The sequence below is a fragment of the Otolemur garnettii genome, unplaced genomic scaffold, assembly GCF_000181295.1.
Source record: "Otolemur garnettii isolate 467f Iridium unplaced genomic scaffold, OtoGar3 scaffold00055, whole genome shotgun sequence".
Taxonomy (NCBI): domain Eukaryota; kingdom Metazoa; phylum Chordata; class Mammalia; order Primates; family Galagidae; genus Otolemur; species Otolemur garnettii.
Window position 1 is genome coordinate 10394621 of NW_003852450.1, and position 16725 is coordinate 10411345.

Here is a 16725-nt window from a genome sequence, read left to right on the forward strand (position 1 = left end):
ACTAGTGACCTTCTAAAATATAGATTGCTCTTCAGCCATTTGTAGTGCCATAAATATTAAAGGAAAGACTGGCCACATTTTCTTCCAAATTTTAAGAGGTGATTTTCAAGAGCTTTACTTGGATATGTTGTCAGACCAGGATTTTCAGAGTCAATGGAAAAGAGTCTTGTGGGAAAACTGATTTTGATAAATTTTTACACATGCAGAAAAACTGATCACACTGGCTGGATTCATCCACAACATGGAAAATAAACTGCATTTTCAGAAGAAAAGTAGTTGGGACAAAAAAATGACTGCTAAATTTTACATTTCCTCAATGCTGTCCATCAGATAAACATGAAGACGATCTCAAATATGCAAGATCAGAAAGAAACAGTATATTAAAGTTTCTGGCATGGAGCCTGTGGCTCAGTGGGTAGGGCGCCGGCCCCGTGTACTGAGGGTGGTGGGTTCAAATCAGGCCTCAGCCAAACTGCATTTAAAAAAAAAAGCCAGGCAATGGGGTGGGCAACTGTAGTCCCAGCTACTCAGGAGGCTGAGGCAAGAGAATCTCCTAGGCCCAGGAGTTGGAGGTTGCTGTGAGCTGTGACACCACAGCACTCTATCAAGGGTGACAAAGTGAGACTCTGTCTCTACAAAATAAATAAATAAAGTTTCTGTAAGAATCACCTTACAATGAAATAAAGCTACTTAGAAATTAATGAAAGAAAATAAGGAATTTTAGGAATGGAGAAGCCCTAAAAAGACTCTAGACTGCCTTATTTTAAATATAATTCCACTGTAGTACTAGTTAATTCAATATTATGGAATTAGCAATATAAATTAAGAGTTGTACAGAGACAGTGTTGGAGGAAGTTTGGATAGACAATTTATTATCTTTAATAGCAGGAAGATAATTAATGATAAGAAGTTAAAGCATTTTGAAGTGTTTGTGGTATTTGTTAGCCTGAAGTTCAATGTAGTCAATCAATGTAGTCATTTGATATACATTGTGCAAAAGAAAATTTGAGTAGACGTTAAGAAATTATTTTCCAATTCATTGCAGTTCCTTTTCCTTCAATAAGTTCCTGCGGAAATAAATAGGAGGAGGATGTGTATTACGATTTATGTTTTCAAATTTTTGTGATTCTAAATTTTTCTACATGTTTTCAAATCTAAAAAAGTTCTGATTTGGGCCTTATTCCCGCCCTCCCTCTCTCCCTCTCCCCGTCCCCCCTCTCTCCCTCCCTCCTTCCCTTGCCTCCCTGCTTCCTTCCTTCCATATGTGTAGAGAAATGACTACAATAATATCCCCCACTGTGATGATGTTGATATTTTAATGTGTACTTGGGAATTTTAAAAAATATAATAGTTTTTCCAAATGAATGATAGCTTTGCAGTTTAAATTTTAAAACAGTGTGCTAGAGGGACAAGCTTGTGTCCACATCAACCTCTCCCCTCAGTCCCCGTCAGGAAGCGTATATAACCTGCCACTGGATGAGGATACGGTAATTGCTATAATGTACTTAACCAGAGGCCCTGAGAATGGAAACTTGTGTTGTTTCCAGTAATTTCCAGATTCAAAGGAAGTTGCCATCAATAGTTTGTACCTGTGATATTTTATAAGTTAGATATTTCTGAAGGGGGTAATTCACCAGATACAGGGTTTCAGTAAAAGTGACAAGGCATCTGTACATTTAACAGCTATTGCCACATTGGACTTTGCAGGGTTGTTTATTTTGCCCTGGTACAATTACAAGGGTCCCTATTCCCCCAGCCTTGACAACAGGGTGGGAAAAAGTTTTTGTACATTGACCACTGAAAATTGTTACCCCGACGTAGTTAATGAGTGTTTCTCTTACGCAAGTGAAAATGAGCCCGTCTACCTGCGTTTAGAGCCTCTCAGACCCAGCGCTTGTTCTGCAAATTCTCTATTCTCCTTTGACTACTTTTCAATTGAATTTAGCACAGCTTTTAACATTTTTATTGGTGCTTTCTTGTATTGCTTGATTTTATATAAATAATGTATTGTTTTACCTACAGTGTTGATTGTGAAGCAGAGGAAGAGTATAAAGAATTTGACTCAATAAAGGTAAGGAAACTTCTGAGAGAGGAGACCAGTGGTGACTATAGTAAGGATACCCTATATTTTAAAATCAACAAGAACAAATGCAAGTGAATGTTTTTTATTTGTTTCTAAGTAAAAGGGTCAATGGCATTGGATGAGGGGTGTAGCCGTGGAGATGTTGACATCTGGGACAATAGCAAGGGAGATAGTAAAGGACGACAGTTTGAAATAGGAAAAAAAAAAACCCTATTGCCCACACTATGATCCTGAATATCAAGGTTGGAATCATTCATATCTAATGGATGGTGCTAATAGGTAACTTAGGTTTTTTTTTTTTTTTTTTTTTGGAGACAGTCTCACCCTATTGCCCTTGGTAGAGTGCTGTGGCATCACAGCTCATAGAAACCTCCAGCTCTGAGGCCTAGGCGATTCTCTTGCCTCAGCCTCCCGGGTAGCTGGGACTAGAGGCACCCACCACAATGCCCGGCCATTTTTTTGTTGCAGTTTGGCCAGGGCAGGGGTTGGGTTCAAACCTGCCACCCTCAGTATATGGGGCTGGTGCCCTACTCACTGAGCCACACATGCCGCCCTCAACTTAGGTTTTTAAAAATAATACTAATTCCAAGCAACGCATCAGCAGAATGGAAACAGAGCTGAGGAAAGAATATGCCTTACCTATGACTGTCAGCTCAGCAGGGCAAACCAAGGTGGGAGACGGGGTGATGACACCGTGGCACAAGGAAGAGAAGCGCCATGATGGGCCCCAGAGTCCCTGGGAGTAATTAGAAATTCTGGACAATATCCAGTTTTTTCTTTTTCTTTTGCCAGAATTAACATGAAAACATGTCTGACACTTGTAATAATTTCAGCTGTGACATAAATCAGAAAACACAACTCTCAGCTAACATTCCTGGAAAGATGTCTCCTATGTAAATCTCCATAGAATTATATTAACTAATGAGTTTCCAAACGTGTCATCTTGCAATGCTAAATGAAATTAATTTTTTTCCTTTAACATTTTATAAATACAGCGTTGATTTTCGTTCTGAAACTTGTATGTTCTCTAAATGGTGATGGGACATGGAATTAAAACATTCTATAAAAGTCTGAGGAAAAAAAACTCAGCGGGCTCTAACAATTTGATGAAAGTGGTCATTGGTTTGACTGATTTTGACCTTTTCTTAACTTCCTGCATTTAAACGGGGAACAAATATTTTGCTACCCCTTGAAAGAACAAATAGAGTTTACTTCCCAGTGACTCTCATCAAAGAGGAATGGGACTTCCATGATTTAATGCAACTTTAAACAAAGAAAAAACCGCCAACATATGTTTTATTGACAAAAGTAACTTGTTTCATTTAAGAAGGCATTTTATAAAGCTGAAACAGACTGGAAGCCCAGATGAGAAACATTAGATTGTCTTCAGGGAAACACACACTCGTACACGTAGTGAAAAATCCAGACTAAACTTTACTGTTTTTACCATTCTTAGGCATTTTCTGACACAGTTCATATCACTGTAGCTATTGAACAAAAATCACTTCTTGTATGTTAAAGGGTGTGTTATCCCTTATGATATACTTGGGTTCCTTTAAGAGGGATGCAGAACTATCATTTTGGATCACTCGATGCTTGAAGACGGTAGGAGATCAAAGTCAAGATACAGCATCTAGGACGAAGGTCGGATGGATTATTGAAGAGCTGGTAAACTAATTAGCATGCGTCTGAACGAGAAAAGAATAGAGTAGAATTTTTGAAAAATGCAAAATAATCAGTGCTAAAATATGACAGAGTATTGCCTTAAATAGCTGATGGCTCCATGCTACTGTTGATGAGAATTCTCTGCATGTAACACGTGACAAATGATGGGAGATTTATTTGCCGAGTCAATTCAAAGTGACTCAAAGCAGGTATCAGACGGCCACTCGGAAAGTTTAGATTTCTTCCTGCTGGTTGTGTTTTTTAGACATATCTAAACTTTTAGCTGCAAATATTTTGCACAGTCTTTGCCTTCCATCTCTTTCTTTAGGTTGTCAAGGCAATGAAAACAAATAATTAAATACAAATGGAAGCTCCTTTGTAATGAGATTTGTCACAGGTCAGTTTCTTTTAAACATACTCATCCCTTTTTCTGTTTTGTAAGCTACACTGTATGATAAAAGCTGTGTATAATTCATGAAGAACAGACGATACGGCCTGAATTAGTGAAAGAACTGAATTAATTGATTACTCATAAAAATTCTTAGCAGAAAGACACAGCAAAAAAACACCTACATTTGACCTGTGTTAGGCAGTGGGTGGAGACCGGCTCTGAGCGGGACCAGATTCTATCCAACCTTTCATCACATGTGTCAATAACGAGCAGCTTATTTCCCTTCCGAGTGTCGTATTCTCTTCACACTTCACACAGTGCGCCTAAAAAGCCATTTAAGAATATACAACCCATAAAAATTCAAGACAATATTTTCATTCTTTGACAAGACACCAGCGTCTCTGGATCTGATTTTCCTGCCGATATTATTGAATCCAACAACTTCCCCTTTTCTGGAAAATTAAATAAAAACGTGCCAGAGATTCCACCTTTACTATGTATGGATCAGGAAAGCACTATTAATCTAGAGGGAAACCCGTGTTACTTTGTACAGAAAGTCCATTTCAAGTTCCCTGGCATTATAAACGTGGTGATAGCTCGAAGAGAGCAGAGCCCCCCTGGACTCACTGTGCCACCCCAGACAGAGGGAATGAGTCATACTCTCCGCCAATGTGCTTTGCATTTTATGGTTAACTTGTTTTAAATACTGATTGATGGGTCCTCTGACAAACATAACGAAATGTGATCCAAACAGTAAGAACTTGTTCTGATTACCCAACTGGGGGACAATGGAACAGTGACATTTGTGAGTGATTGTAATGTTTTATTTCCTGGCACTCACTTTAGTGATGAGGTGGTCTTTGTTTCTATGCCTATGAGAACAGTCCCTTCCCAGGCATGTTTAAGAGTGTTTATTTTGTACAATAACTTCAGTGTTGTGAGTTCAGCTTACTATGTTTTCAACATTGTTCAGAGCACATATTACACCAACTTTTTCGTTTTTCTTTTAATCATGAAATGAAGAAAAGACAGCAATAGTTGTTCTCTTTACTAATTTTTTTTTTAAATAATTGAAAAAACTTGTTGATATTCACAAGGCAGAAGTATGAGAACAGACCATGGGGTCAGAAAGAGTTGGTTCAAACCCCAGCTCTCTCACTAGATGTCTCAGAACAGACCAGGGACTGAACTTTCCTAAGCCTCAGTCCTCATCTATAAAATGGAGACGATAAGACATAGAATTTGTCTTGAGAAACACATGCAGACGAACAATTCAAATACCTGCCATGTATAATAAATATTGTTTGGGGGCACCCAAGTGCTGGCTTCTGCCCTGTGCCCCACACAAATGGAGCTCCTTCTCCTCCACCTACCTTCCCGAGAACATGTTAGTGTATAAACCAAAAGTGATCTTCAGAAAGCAACTATCTGCCCCAGTATTTGATTCTGAAGCTTGAAAGGCCTACTGTGGTTCAGAATATCATGTTTGGAAAATAAGAGAAGACTCATGTCTGCAGTTTGAAGAAATATAAAGTCTTTGGTGGAATGAATACAGAAATAGACAGAGCTATTGTCTAGTGGCTTACAGAAAGATTACAACAAAGAAACATTCACCTTTAAGCACAAAATTGATGAACAGATGTTCCCTTGTAGATTCATTAAAAGGATTCCACTTTTGTCCTGGGGCCCCAGCTTTAACTTTAGCATCTGGTATGTTGAACTTGGTGGTGCTGATGATTCTGATGTAATACAACCCCGTCTCAACTAGTACAGCAAGTACCGTGAACAGGAAGCCGTTCACCTTTGCCTAAAACTCTTCAGACAACACAGCTATACAGAGGCCTTCGAATCACTGCAAAAGAAAGCCAAGATTGTGCTGGAACATCCCATGTTAACAGATCTTCATGACAAACTGGTTTGAAGGTTGATTTTGATGCTTGTGAAAAGTTGATTGAAAAATCTGTAAATGGTGGCTTGTTCAATCAGTGTATCAATCAACAGGAATATAAACCATGAGGGAGTCAAATTATTTCCCAAAGCACCAAAGGTGATGGAGAGGATAAAGGACCGGGAATGAGATGAGGCATCAGACGGTTATGCACATTCAAACAGAGACTGTTTATTTGTTTGGTGGCTGGGAAGGAACACAGCTCTTGCTGACTTCCAGGCATGTAGTGTGAAGGACAACCAGTGGACTTGTATCTCTAGAGACACTGAGAAAGAGAATGGTCCTAGTGCCAGATCATGTCACAAAATGTCATTCAGCAGATGCAAATCTACATGTTGGGGCATTATTTGGATTCCTCTGTGAGGAACAACAAATCTCTGAAAAGTGACTTCTGTAGTTATGACATTAACACAGACACATGGATGTTACTAAGTGAAGATACTGCTGCTGATGGAGGGCTGAAATTGGTGTTTGATCATCAGATGTGTATGGACTCAGAAAAACATGATCTACACCACTGGTGGTAGCGTAGATGACAGCAGAGCCAGTGAACCACAATTCAGTGGGTTGTTTGCTCTCAGCTGCCAATGTCAAACCTCTTCAGCCTGAGGATATCCAGTCTCGGATAGGACACTGCATGCTATTCCACTCAAAAAATTGTTGCTTATATATATTTGGTGGCCAGCAATCAATGACCTATTTGAATGATTTCTTTAGTTATGATGTGGACTTTTCAGACATAATATCAGATGGCACCAGAAAGACTCTGGCATGGTTCCAATGACAGCATTTACACAGAGAGCAACTATTGATCCAGAACTGAATGAAATATATGTTTTATCTGGATTCAGCAAAAATAAGGAACAGAGGGGGGACACAATCAGAAACTCATTCTGGATTTATGACATTGTGAGGAATACTTGGTTTTGCATCTACAAGAATGATCAGGCTGCGAAGGAGAATCCAAGTAAAAGTCTTCAGGGAGAAGAACCACGTCTAATATTTGCCCATCAGCTTGTCTATGATGAGCTGCACAAGGTTCAATATTTGTTTGGTGGAAATCCAGGAAAATCTTGCTCTCCAAAGATGAGATTAGATGACTCCTGGTCATTGAAGTTGTATAGATCTTTGAAAGATTACTTATGGAGGCACTGGAAGAACCTCGTAAGAAAATGCAGGTTTGAAGAAAAGGCCCAGTTGGATCCCCTTAATGCTCTGACATATTTACAAAATGATCTTTATATAACTGTGGATCATTCGGATGCAGAAGAGACAAAAGAGTGTCAACTCCTAGCATCAGCTCTGCTCAGATCTGGTTCAGATTTTACAGATCTAGGCTTTTCAATGTGGATCACACCTGTGCTCAAAGAACTCAACTCTTTGACACCTTAGTAAATTTCTTTCCCGACATCATGACTCCTCTTAAAGGCAGCCTGGTAGACCTCATCCCACTGTAACTGAAGACTCACTGGACACAGAAGAGGACACATCTTCCAGTCTTTTGGATTGCAACTCTGTTGACTGACAGTTGAGCTGCCGTGATTGAGGACGGCACCAGAGTTCTGAGGGATCTTTACCATCACAAATTTTATACCTGACCTCAACCCCATTCTCCTCATCCTATTCCTGAAGTAGACTAATAAAGTAAAATTGGTAAACTTTCCATTTTAAAAAAATTATTATTTTTGTTTCTAAATCTTGATATATGATACATTTTCTTTGCTGATGTTTTTAAAACTCGTATTTGCACATTAATTTAAATAGTTTCATCTAACCTTTCCATCTAAGGATCTTATAAAACTGATCCCTCAAATGTGCTAAGTGAGATAGAGCAGATCATTTCATGTTAGTTGGAAGGTTTTGAAAAGAAGAAATAGATTACTCTGTTAAATTTGAATTTCAGATAAATAAGGAATGTTTTAGTATGAATATGTCCCTACTGCAGGGAATAAGCGTGTCCTAAAAATTTGTTCCTCGTTTATATTAAATTCACATTTAACTGGGTGCTTTGTATTTTATCTGCCAACCAAGTTTCATGTTGTCATAAAGAACTAACCATGGAGAGTTTGAGTAAAGAAAAGCTTATCTATAGGGGATCTCAGTAAAAACAAAATTCACTTGCTGAAATTGATTGAAAACTCTTAACGGTCCAACTTTCCAACATATATATAGCCTCACTTTGTCACCTGGGTAGAGTGGCAGGGTGTCTTTATAGCTCTCAGCAGCCTCAAACTCTTGGGCTGAAGCCATCCTCTTGCCTCAGCTCCCTGAGCAACTGGGACTAGAGGTGCCTCCCATGATGCCTGGCTAGTTTTTTCTATTTTCAGTAGAGACAAGGTCTCGCTCTCGCTCAGGCTGGTCTCAAACTCCTAAGCTGAAACAATCCACCTGCCCTGGTCTCCCAGAGTGCTACGGTTATAGACCTGTGCCACTGCATGCAGCCTGCTCAACAAAATATTTTTAATCAAATTTAGCAATCTCTTTTGAGTCAGGGAAAGAATAAAATGTAATAAAATATAAAGAGATTCACAAAAGAATGAATAAACAGAAAGGAAATTTCTGTCTACTTAAAACAGAAAATAAAAAAGGCCAACTTTCAATATGTCTCTTTGAAGAACCTTCAGATCATTCCAGATATAAAATTAGAGTAGAAGAATGAAAGCACAGGCTTTTCTACTCATTTTAACAGATATTCATTTCCTTTGAAGTTGCATATTTGAAGGTCTTCATATCAAGAAACATGTTGCAATTAGCTAGGGGCAATTACCTCTCATTTATTTAGATCTAATACGGTGCTATGAGAATATTTCATAACAAATCTCTGGTATAAATCTAAAATTAAGATCAGCCCTAGTTAGTTATAAGAAATAATAAACTCTCCAGTCAATGTTTTAGGGGAAAAAAGCAAAAATAGGTATGAAAATTGCATTGTAAAAGTATTAGAATTCAGAGTGGAAGTTTACACATTTAAACTTGTCATTGTGAAGGTTGAATACCTTCTAATCACTACACACAGTTTTATGATGGCAAGGAAACGTTAAAATGTATAAATCTTTTCTGCAAATATTTATGTCTCACTTATATACAAAATTAATGGTTTAGGAGCTGAAGTTTCATATTACTGAATGTAAATTTTTATTCATAGTGAATTCAGGCACCAGGAATAAAACAAACAAACCTTAAAAGAATCATAAGTCTGTTTTTGCTCAGTAAATATACAATGGGATTCAGAATCTTATCCCTAAAATGCATCAGACTTCTACGTTGGAACATTCTGCTTAAATTTTCTGACTTGGTCTTAGAATTAATAATGGTGATGTCAAACTTTAGCAAACACATCTTTTCTATCCTGTGACAGATCCCCATGACTACTACCCTTAACCATATATGTGAGCCTATAATTCATGTATTATTTTCTTTTTTAGGTTAAAATCATAGACATAAAATTCCATGTTCTGGTAAGGTGAATCTCACCTTCTGGTTGACAAATTCTCTCACAAAATTATGGGCCTTCTGAATCGCTACTTTGGTTTTCCCCTTATGACAACTTCATATTTGCAGAAGAAAGAAAAAAAGTGTCTCGCTTGCACAGAAAGTGAGAAATTACCAGGGCTGTATTTTGTTTTTTGACTTTAAAAGAAGAATCTCAAATTGGAAAATATGCTTTTAAAATACACTTTAAAATACATTCACCTTGGAAGATGTTGCTTGCAGCTGAAATAGCTGAAGACAAACAACGTGTAGATTATTTAGAATGTTTGTGGCTGGCATTTTGAAGCAATTCAAAGATAAAATAGACATATCTAACTGGTCTAGTGAACATTAGAAATGAAAAGATTAACTACATTTTCTAGTAAATGACAACTTGTAGAATCCTGGATTGTATTAAACCTACATTCTATTCTTTTTCTTTTTTTTCTTTTTTTTTTTGAGACAGAGCCTCAAGCTGTCCCCCTGGGTAGAATGCCGTGGCATCACAGCTCACAGCAGCCTCCAACTCCCGGGCTCAAGCGATTCTCCTGCCACCACCTCCCAAGTAGGTAGGACCACAGGCACCTGCAACAATGCCTGGCTATTTTTTTCATTGCAGCCATCATTGTTGTTTGGTGGGCCCAGGTTAGATTTGAACCCGCCACCTTAGGTGTATGTGGCTGGCGCCTTAGCCACTTGTGCCACAGGCACTGAGCCTAAACCTACATTCTGATAGGTGCATGCATTATTTCATGTCTGAACATGTAACACACTGGATTATAAAAGGAAAGATAGTTGAATTTTATTATAATTATGGATATCAGTTTCTGGTAATCGGTAAACCATCGAGAAATTCAAAGCAAATGCACATTAATGAGCGTCAACAATAGACTTTAGCAGGGGAAATACGCTTATTTCTCATATCAATATGAAGTCCAGAAAAATAGCTATATTGGTGTTCGTGTGTAAACATTTAACACAAATACATCTGTTTGCTTCTATTTTCATATAGTAGATTTTGGTACCTATTGCATTTGCTTATTTTAAATATATTTATTTAAGTTCAATTGTAACAAGCATAATTTGTGGTCAAAAGTATCAAGAAATAAATTTCCAATGTTGTACAGACAATTATCCATATTGTAAAACTGTAAACCGCATGGGAAGACAACCAAGATAGCGTCACTAGAAATTTTTAACTTAGATTAAATATACTTTAAAAGATATTGGCCAAACGCCTAAGGTCTGGAGCAGAAGACTGCCAAACGTTAATTGAGTTAACTTTCTTGTAGTAGCTATGCGCAAACACATACCATTTTTATGTTATATCTCTAGAAGTAAACTAGTAAACTGGGGCATAGATATTTGTATATGAGTGGAACGAGGAGGACATCTTGAGGTCATTCTGGAAATGTACATGTTGCTATTCTTACAAAGAGTCCACACAGAAGTTATGATTTAAAAACAGAGCCTTCCAACTACGCTCACACTTCCAGTATAAAATGTCTTTATTTTTTTCAGAAAATCAAAAAGGCAAATTTTACCAAGAGAGGTTAGATTCACAAGAAAGTATTCTCTTTCTTTCTGTCTCTCTCGCTCTCGCACGTACGTACACACATACTCCCCTGAACACACATGTGAAGCTAAGCTAGTTTTGCTAAATGATAGATGCCATTTTAAAATGAGCACAGGACTGTACAATAGGTTAGAGCCCGACTTCCTTAAATATTTTTCTGGAGTAGTAAAAGAGAAACTTCACAAATATCAGTTCAATGTACTTCATTAATTACTGCCTACCTATTTTCCCTCTCCTAATTCTAGAAAAACAGAACTAACAAATACGTTTTGAGATGCCCATTCATATCTTTTCCTATGTACTGTGAGTTAAGGCTGGACTCGCAGGGCCGTTGGCAGAATGTTCTGGCCCCTCGGGGCCGCCCGTGGGTTCAGAGCTCTCAGCCTCCTTGCTTCCTTCATGGACCTTATCTGGGGCGCCAGGCGGAGTAACACAATTGGCAGCCTGCGTCCCTTTGTCCACTTCGTTATCAAACTCAATTTTATCTTCCTGATCGTTGTTTTTCTTTACTTGGCCATTCTGGGCAGGGTAGGTGCTGGCCATGGTATCATACAGGAATTGGTATTGCTCCTAGTAAAGGAAAGAAGCAAGAAATCATATCAGTAAAATTGATGCCCCCAAATTATTATATTGGGGGAGCAGGTAAAAATTAGCAAGAAATAATAAATCATTTGTGGAATTCCTGGATAAAAGAAAAGTACTCTGATATGTTCATATGAACAACATTATAAGTGGTTTAGTTTCTTTACAGTTTTGAAGGATTGACGGGAGGGAACTTTTCAATCTCTATCTTGGAGCACCCCCAAACTGGTGTCTGTGACCCTCACAAGCTGTTCTCAGGCTTGGCCCATGATGCCAGTTTGTGTGCTTACCCATAATGCCTGCACCTCATCTGATAATCACAGCCAGAATCACCGGCTCCCAGAAGCCTACGCTGGTCCCCTTGGGTTAAATTCCATGCCCTGGCTTATAGCCTTCCTATAATTTCTCTGTCACATGATAAATCGATTACAAAAATATAACACTTATTATCCTCCTTGTCACACATTTCTTTGCAATGTGACTTTACAGTTCTCTTCAACATGAAGGGGAATCTGTTTCTCTACTTTGTGCATCTGGGCTGGTCTGGGGACTTGTTTGGCTAATAAAATACCAAGAAGGCATGGTATGTCATGTTCAAGTTGAGCCGCAAGCAGTCTCACACATGCCTGTTCTCCCTCTTGACACAGCCCCTTTCTTGTGAATAAGCCCGGGCTAGTCTTGTGGATGAGGAGAGACCTACTCGCCTCTGTTGCCACAGCGACATGGCAGCCACTTGCCAGATGACCGGGGCAGTGGAGATACTGTCAGACCATTCAGACCCCAGCAGACAGATCAGCTGAGGGCACACACACAGGTCAGCTGGCCTCCATTGGCTGAGCCTCAGGGGATCAGTAGAACAACTCAGGAGATCATTAGAGCAATAGGTTGTGAAACTACTACATATAATTCATGTTATTTGTTTGGGCCACTAAATCTGAGGTTGGCTTGTTACCACCACTAATGGATACAGAATTAAAGGAAGAGAAATTAAGGCATTCGTCAGCATTTAAGGAAATATCCTTCACAAACTATCACCACAAAAGGCTGGGAAACTCTAATTTGGTATCTTATTTATATTGATAATTTAATGTAAATTATCATGTAAAAATAGAAGAGAGAAAAGAATAGAAAGGAAAATAGAAGAGATGCAAAGGAAGGAAAGGGGGGAAAGAGCAAAGGAAAGGAGAGGGGAGGAGAGAAGAGAAAAGGCGATTGTCAAAATCGAAATCCAAAGTGCATCAAAAGCAGCAGTGACGTGTACTTACAAACACGGAAACCATGCCCGGTCTCGCTTTGCGTAGAGCTTTTACTACTTGAAAAACATCCACCATCTCTTCTGTCTCTGCACTTTCCAAGAGATTTAGCAAAGCACAGACTATTCCTGTTTGCTGAGATCCATCTCTATAAAAGGAAGACATGATAAAAAGAAAAAAATTCTGTATTTTACTGAAAATGATAATCAGAACATATTTTTGCTTCGTGTTTACTATAATTATTTTATTCCAGTCTTAGGAGCCACATTATTTATGCTAAATGCATTCTTTAGGCAAACTTTTTCAATCTGAGACTATACTAATCCTGTAGTTTAAAAAATACCTGTCTTAAGCTTTCAAAATAGACCCCTGTTTAGTATGTTACAGATCTTGATGCATTTTTATTTATGTCTGAAGTTTTCGGAACCAGAATCATTATGCCAGTTTGGTAGATGAGCAAAAACCAAGATTTAGGGACGATAAAGGCATAGCTAAAAACTGACAGAACGAGAAATATTCAACCTGGTGTTTTGTAAATTCCTACTCCACGCGTGCCTTCTTCACTTTTCTGCCTTTCTACCATGTTTTATATGTGTTCCCACTTCTACATTACTAAAAAAGGGATACCTGGTGGAATTATTTTCTTCCAAAGAGGGCAAACAAGTGCTGTACCAAGCTAGGAGAGGCACAAAACATTATATAATAAATATTCCATTTCAATAACATGTTATCAGAAGGAGATTATCGTGCATTACTAAAGAAGATAGTGTAGGTAGTCAACCGTATCTAAGGAACACAGAAAGGTTCACAGCCTACAATTCTCTTCTTCAGCTTTCTTTCCACATAAGTTTCACCTTTGAAATTTCGAATAAATGCTGAAGTACCAGTGCACCTCTGAGGGGTTGATTCCAGTGTGTGCAACCCCAGTAGTAATCATGAAGCTTGTTCACAAATTCCAAAAGCATTTCGCTAAATATCTCATTTTATTTTACCATCTTTTTCATTTACCTAGATATCCTGTTGTTTTCGTTTTTTGAGACAGAGTCTCAGTTTGTTACCCTTGGTAGTGGCATCATAGCTCACAGCAACCTCAGACTCTTGGGCTCAAGCAATCCTCTTGCCTCAGCCTCCCTAGAAGCTGGGACTACAGGCACCTGCCCCAATTCCTAACTATTTTTAGAGATGCGGTCTCACTCCTGCCCAGGCTGGTCTTGAACCCCTGAGCTCAGGCAATGCTCCCACCTCTGTCTCCCAGGGTGCTAGGATTACAGTACCAAGATATTCTTTTTAATGTAAACTTTTTATATTATACATTCTTTTTATAATATCATTTATCTAAAGTGTATATATAGACATGAAATTTAACGGTCAGCATAACAGACATTTATAACCTCAAGAATGATTTCTATTATCACAGGTCTGACTTTTGTGTCAGTGTAGAAGATCAAATGATGGACTTCAAATCAAAGTTGCTAAGCTTTGAGAGTTCCCATAATATTTAACTAAAGGTATGATTATGGAAGGCAAAACATTCAGTCTGCTTAACTCTGCCATGCCTAATAGAGTGGATCAAGGCACGTAAGCATATATTCAACATGATGTCCATCAGTCTATCCACTCACACATCCTTCCATTCATTCATTCATTTAGGAAAAGCAATATGTTGTGTTCTAAGTTAGGTACCGGGAGTCAAAGATAACAGGAGACCATGCGTTAAGAAACACAGCCTAAAATGATTGCAATAGATTATAATCATTTCTATTATATTTCTATGACACTTATGCTATGGAAACATAACTGAGATAATGACTGACCCCATTTAAGATATATACTGTGGTTATGTGTTTTATATACTGAAATAAATATAATTTGAGAAAATATGATAGAAGTCAAGCATGATAATAGTTTTAGATCACGTCCTAGCAAACCCCACCTACCTGCAGTGAATGAGGAGAGGTGCGCTCTTGTGATGCCTATTCCCTTCACTGGGAGTTTTCTTGGGAAGTTTTTGTTTGAGGATCTGAATCATAGACATTAATTCTTTGGGTTCTGCAGGAAGCTGTTCCACATTCCAGTTCGTATACTGGTACTGGTACACGGTTCGAGTATCTTTCCTCTAAAATCAGAAGTGAAGGGAGCATAAATTCCCGTGAAGTTCAACCTATTTTATAATCTGATAAGTCAAAATTTTTTTCACAGTTGTTACTTTCATTTAAATAACTTAGAAGTTGTATCCTGAAACATTATATAGATGGTGACTTTGCTTATGTAATTTACTGTAGTTTTGCTATCAGAACAATTACATCAAACACATACTCCTGAAATTATTTTTATACCTTGGAATGTCTCAGTTCAAAGACACGGAAGGTATAAGCTGAAGATTTGTTTGTGTCTTTCATATCAACTTCTATATCTCCGTATGTTTGCATTCCTTCTCCCCAGTACTGAGCGCAGATTTCCTAGATAAACAAGAAGATAGTTCAACAACTTCTGCACAAATGTTCTGTTTGCTATTTATAGTATTCAGACAGTCACTTTCTCGCTTACTTGCACTCTCCTCCTTTCTCTGTTAAAAGAAAAATACTGTGTTCTAAAATTGAGACATGCCCATCAAATTCAAAATATATTTTAGGTCTGTTGAAGACTCGTTTAATAAATATGCGATCTTTCCTCGTGCAAACAAAGGGAACTGAGCATAACTGAGGTGACAAAGTAGCTGGGAGGCTGCAGGAACAGCTCTGTCCTCCCTAGCCTGGGTCTTTTGAGAGTTATTCTTCCTTTCCAGAGCTCATCATCGCCTCTTCAGATTCTATAGCTGGTGTCATTCATACCCCCTCCAATAAGAACTCAGGTCCAACCGTTCCTCCATTGATCCTGGAGGAAGGAAGCTGCATCTTTTGGAGATTTTTGGTTTTGGATCTTGTTGACCACCCGTGAGTAGCTCCCTGTATGTTAATGAATATCTCTGCAAAGGGCCAGATTGAAGAGCGCATGAAGAACAAAAGAGTTTCCTCTCTCTGAAAGGTGATTTCCACCAACTAAACTCTCACAGTGGCTGACAGTGAGAGGCATTCCTGCGTACACTTCATTCTATTTCCTGGCTTTCACAATTTATATCAAGAAAAGGGTTGCTGCCATTTATATATACGTTCTAGATTCTGGACATATCTTTGTTTTGTAAAAGACAAAAACACATAAAAGTAAAGAACAACTTTCTATGTATGGAGGAAGTGGATCAAGAGAGCAAGAGAAAGATATAATAAATCTTGAAGCGGTTGCATGCTTATGAAGTTATACTCTGAATAAGCTTTCACATGTGTCAGATAACATAGGACGTGCTAAAACTAAGATCTACCCCCCAAGGAAATGTTAATAATAACTCAAGCTATTGAGGAGAGGATCAAGTAAGCATTGCAGTCATTAAGGGAAAGATCAAATCCTATCTTAGGTTTCCCCCACCTATAGACTTTTATGATGATAAATATTACATAGGAATAAAGAAGGAAGGATATGGATGAATTTTTTCAGGAGTTTTGCCTTGTTAGAAGAATAGGGCCAAAATAGAAAGAGAGCAAATTTAGTTATACGGAATATCAACAGATTATGATTCAGTGACAAGAAGGTAAATGATACGTTAAACTCAGTCAGCGAACCTGCTTGTCCAGAACGGAGAGGATGGACAACATAAAAATGAAATGAAGAGAGAAAGACATACGAAGGCCTGATTGGGGGGCGGGGGGGTCACACATTTGTTAT

General features: G+C 38.3%; 1 protein-coding gene and 1 pseudogene across 2 annotated transcripts in view; one reads left to right on the forward strand and one right to left on the reverse strand.

Moving 5' to 3' along the window:
• Positions 1 to 5425: 5425 nt before the first annotated feature.
• On the forward strand, positions 5426 to 7544 carry LOC100965201 (annotated as a pseudogene).
• Positions 7545 to 11048: 3504 nt separating this feature from the next.
• PTPRC (protein tyrosine phosphatase, receptor type C) overlaps positions 11049 to 16725 on the reverse strand; it is a 114228-nt gene continuing 108551 nt past the window's right edge. Inside the window, exons 27-30 of one of the 2 annotated variants that reach the window (XM_023514560.1) lie at positions 15306 to 15428; positions 14907 to 15085; positions 12982 to 13117; positions 11049 to 11704 (exon numbers count right to left, since the gene is read on the reverse strand). In XM_023514560.1, coding sequence (XP_023370328.1) covers positions 11429 to 11704; positions 12982 to 13117; positions 14907 to 15085; positions 15306 to 15428 — 714 coding nt within the window. In that variant the 3' untranslated portion in view covers positions 11049 to 11428. The remainder of the gene's footprint in view (positions 11705 to 12981; positions 13118 to 14906; positions 15086 to 15305; positions 15429 to 16725) is intronic. The other variant, XM_023514561.1, reaches the window with a different exon arrangement.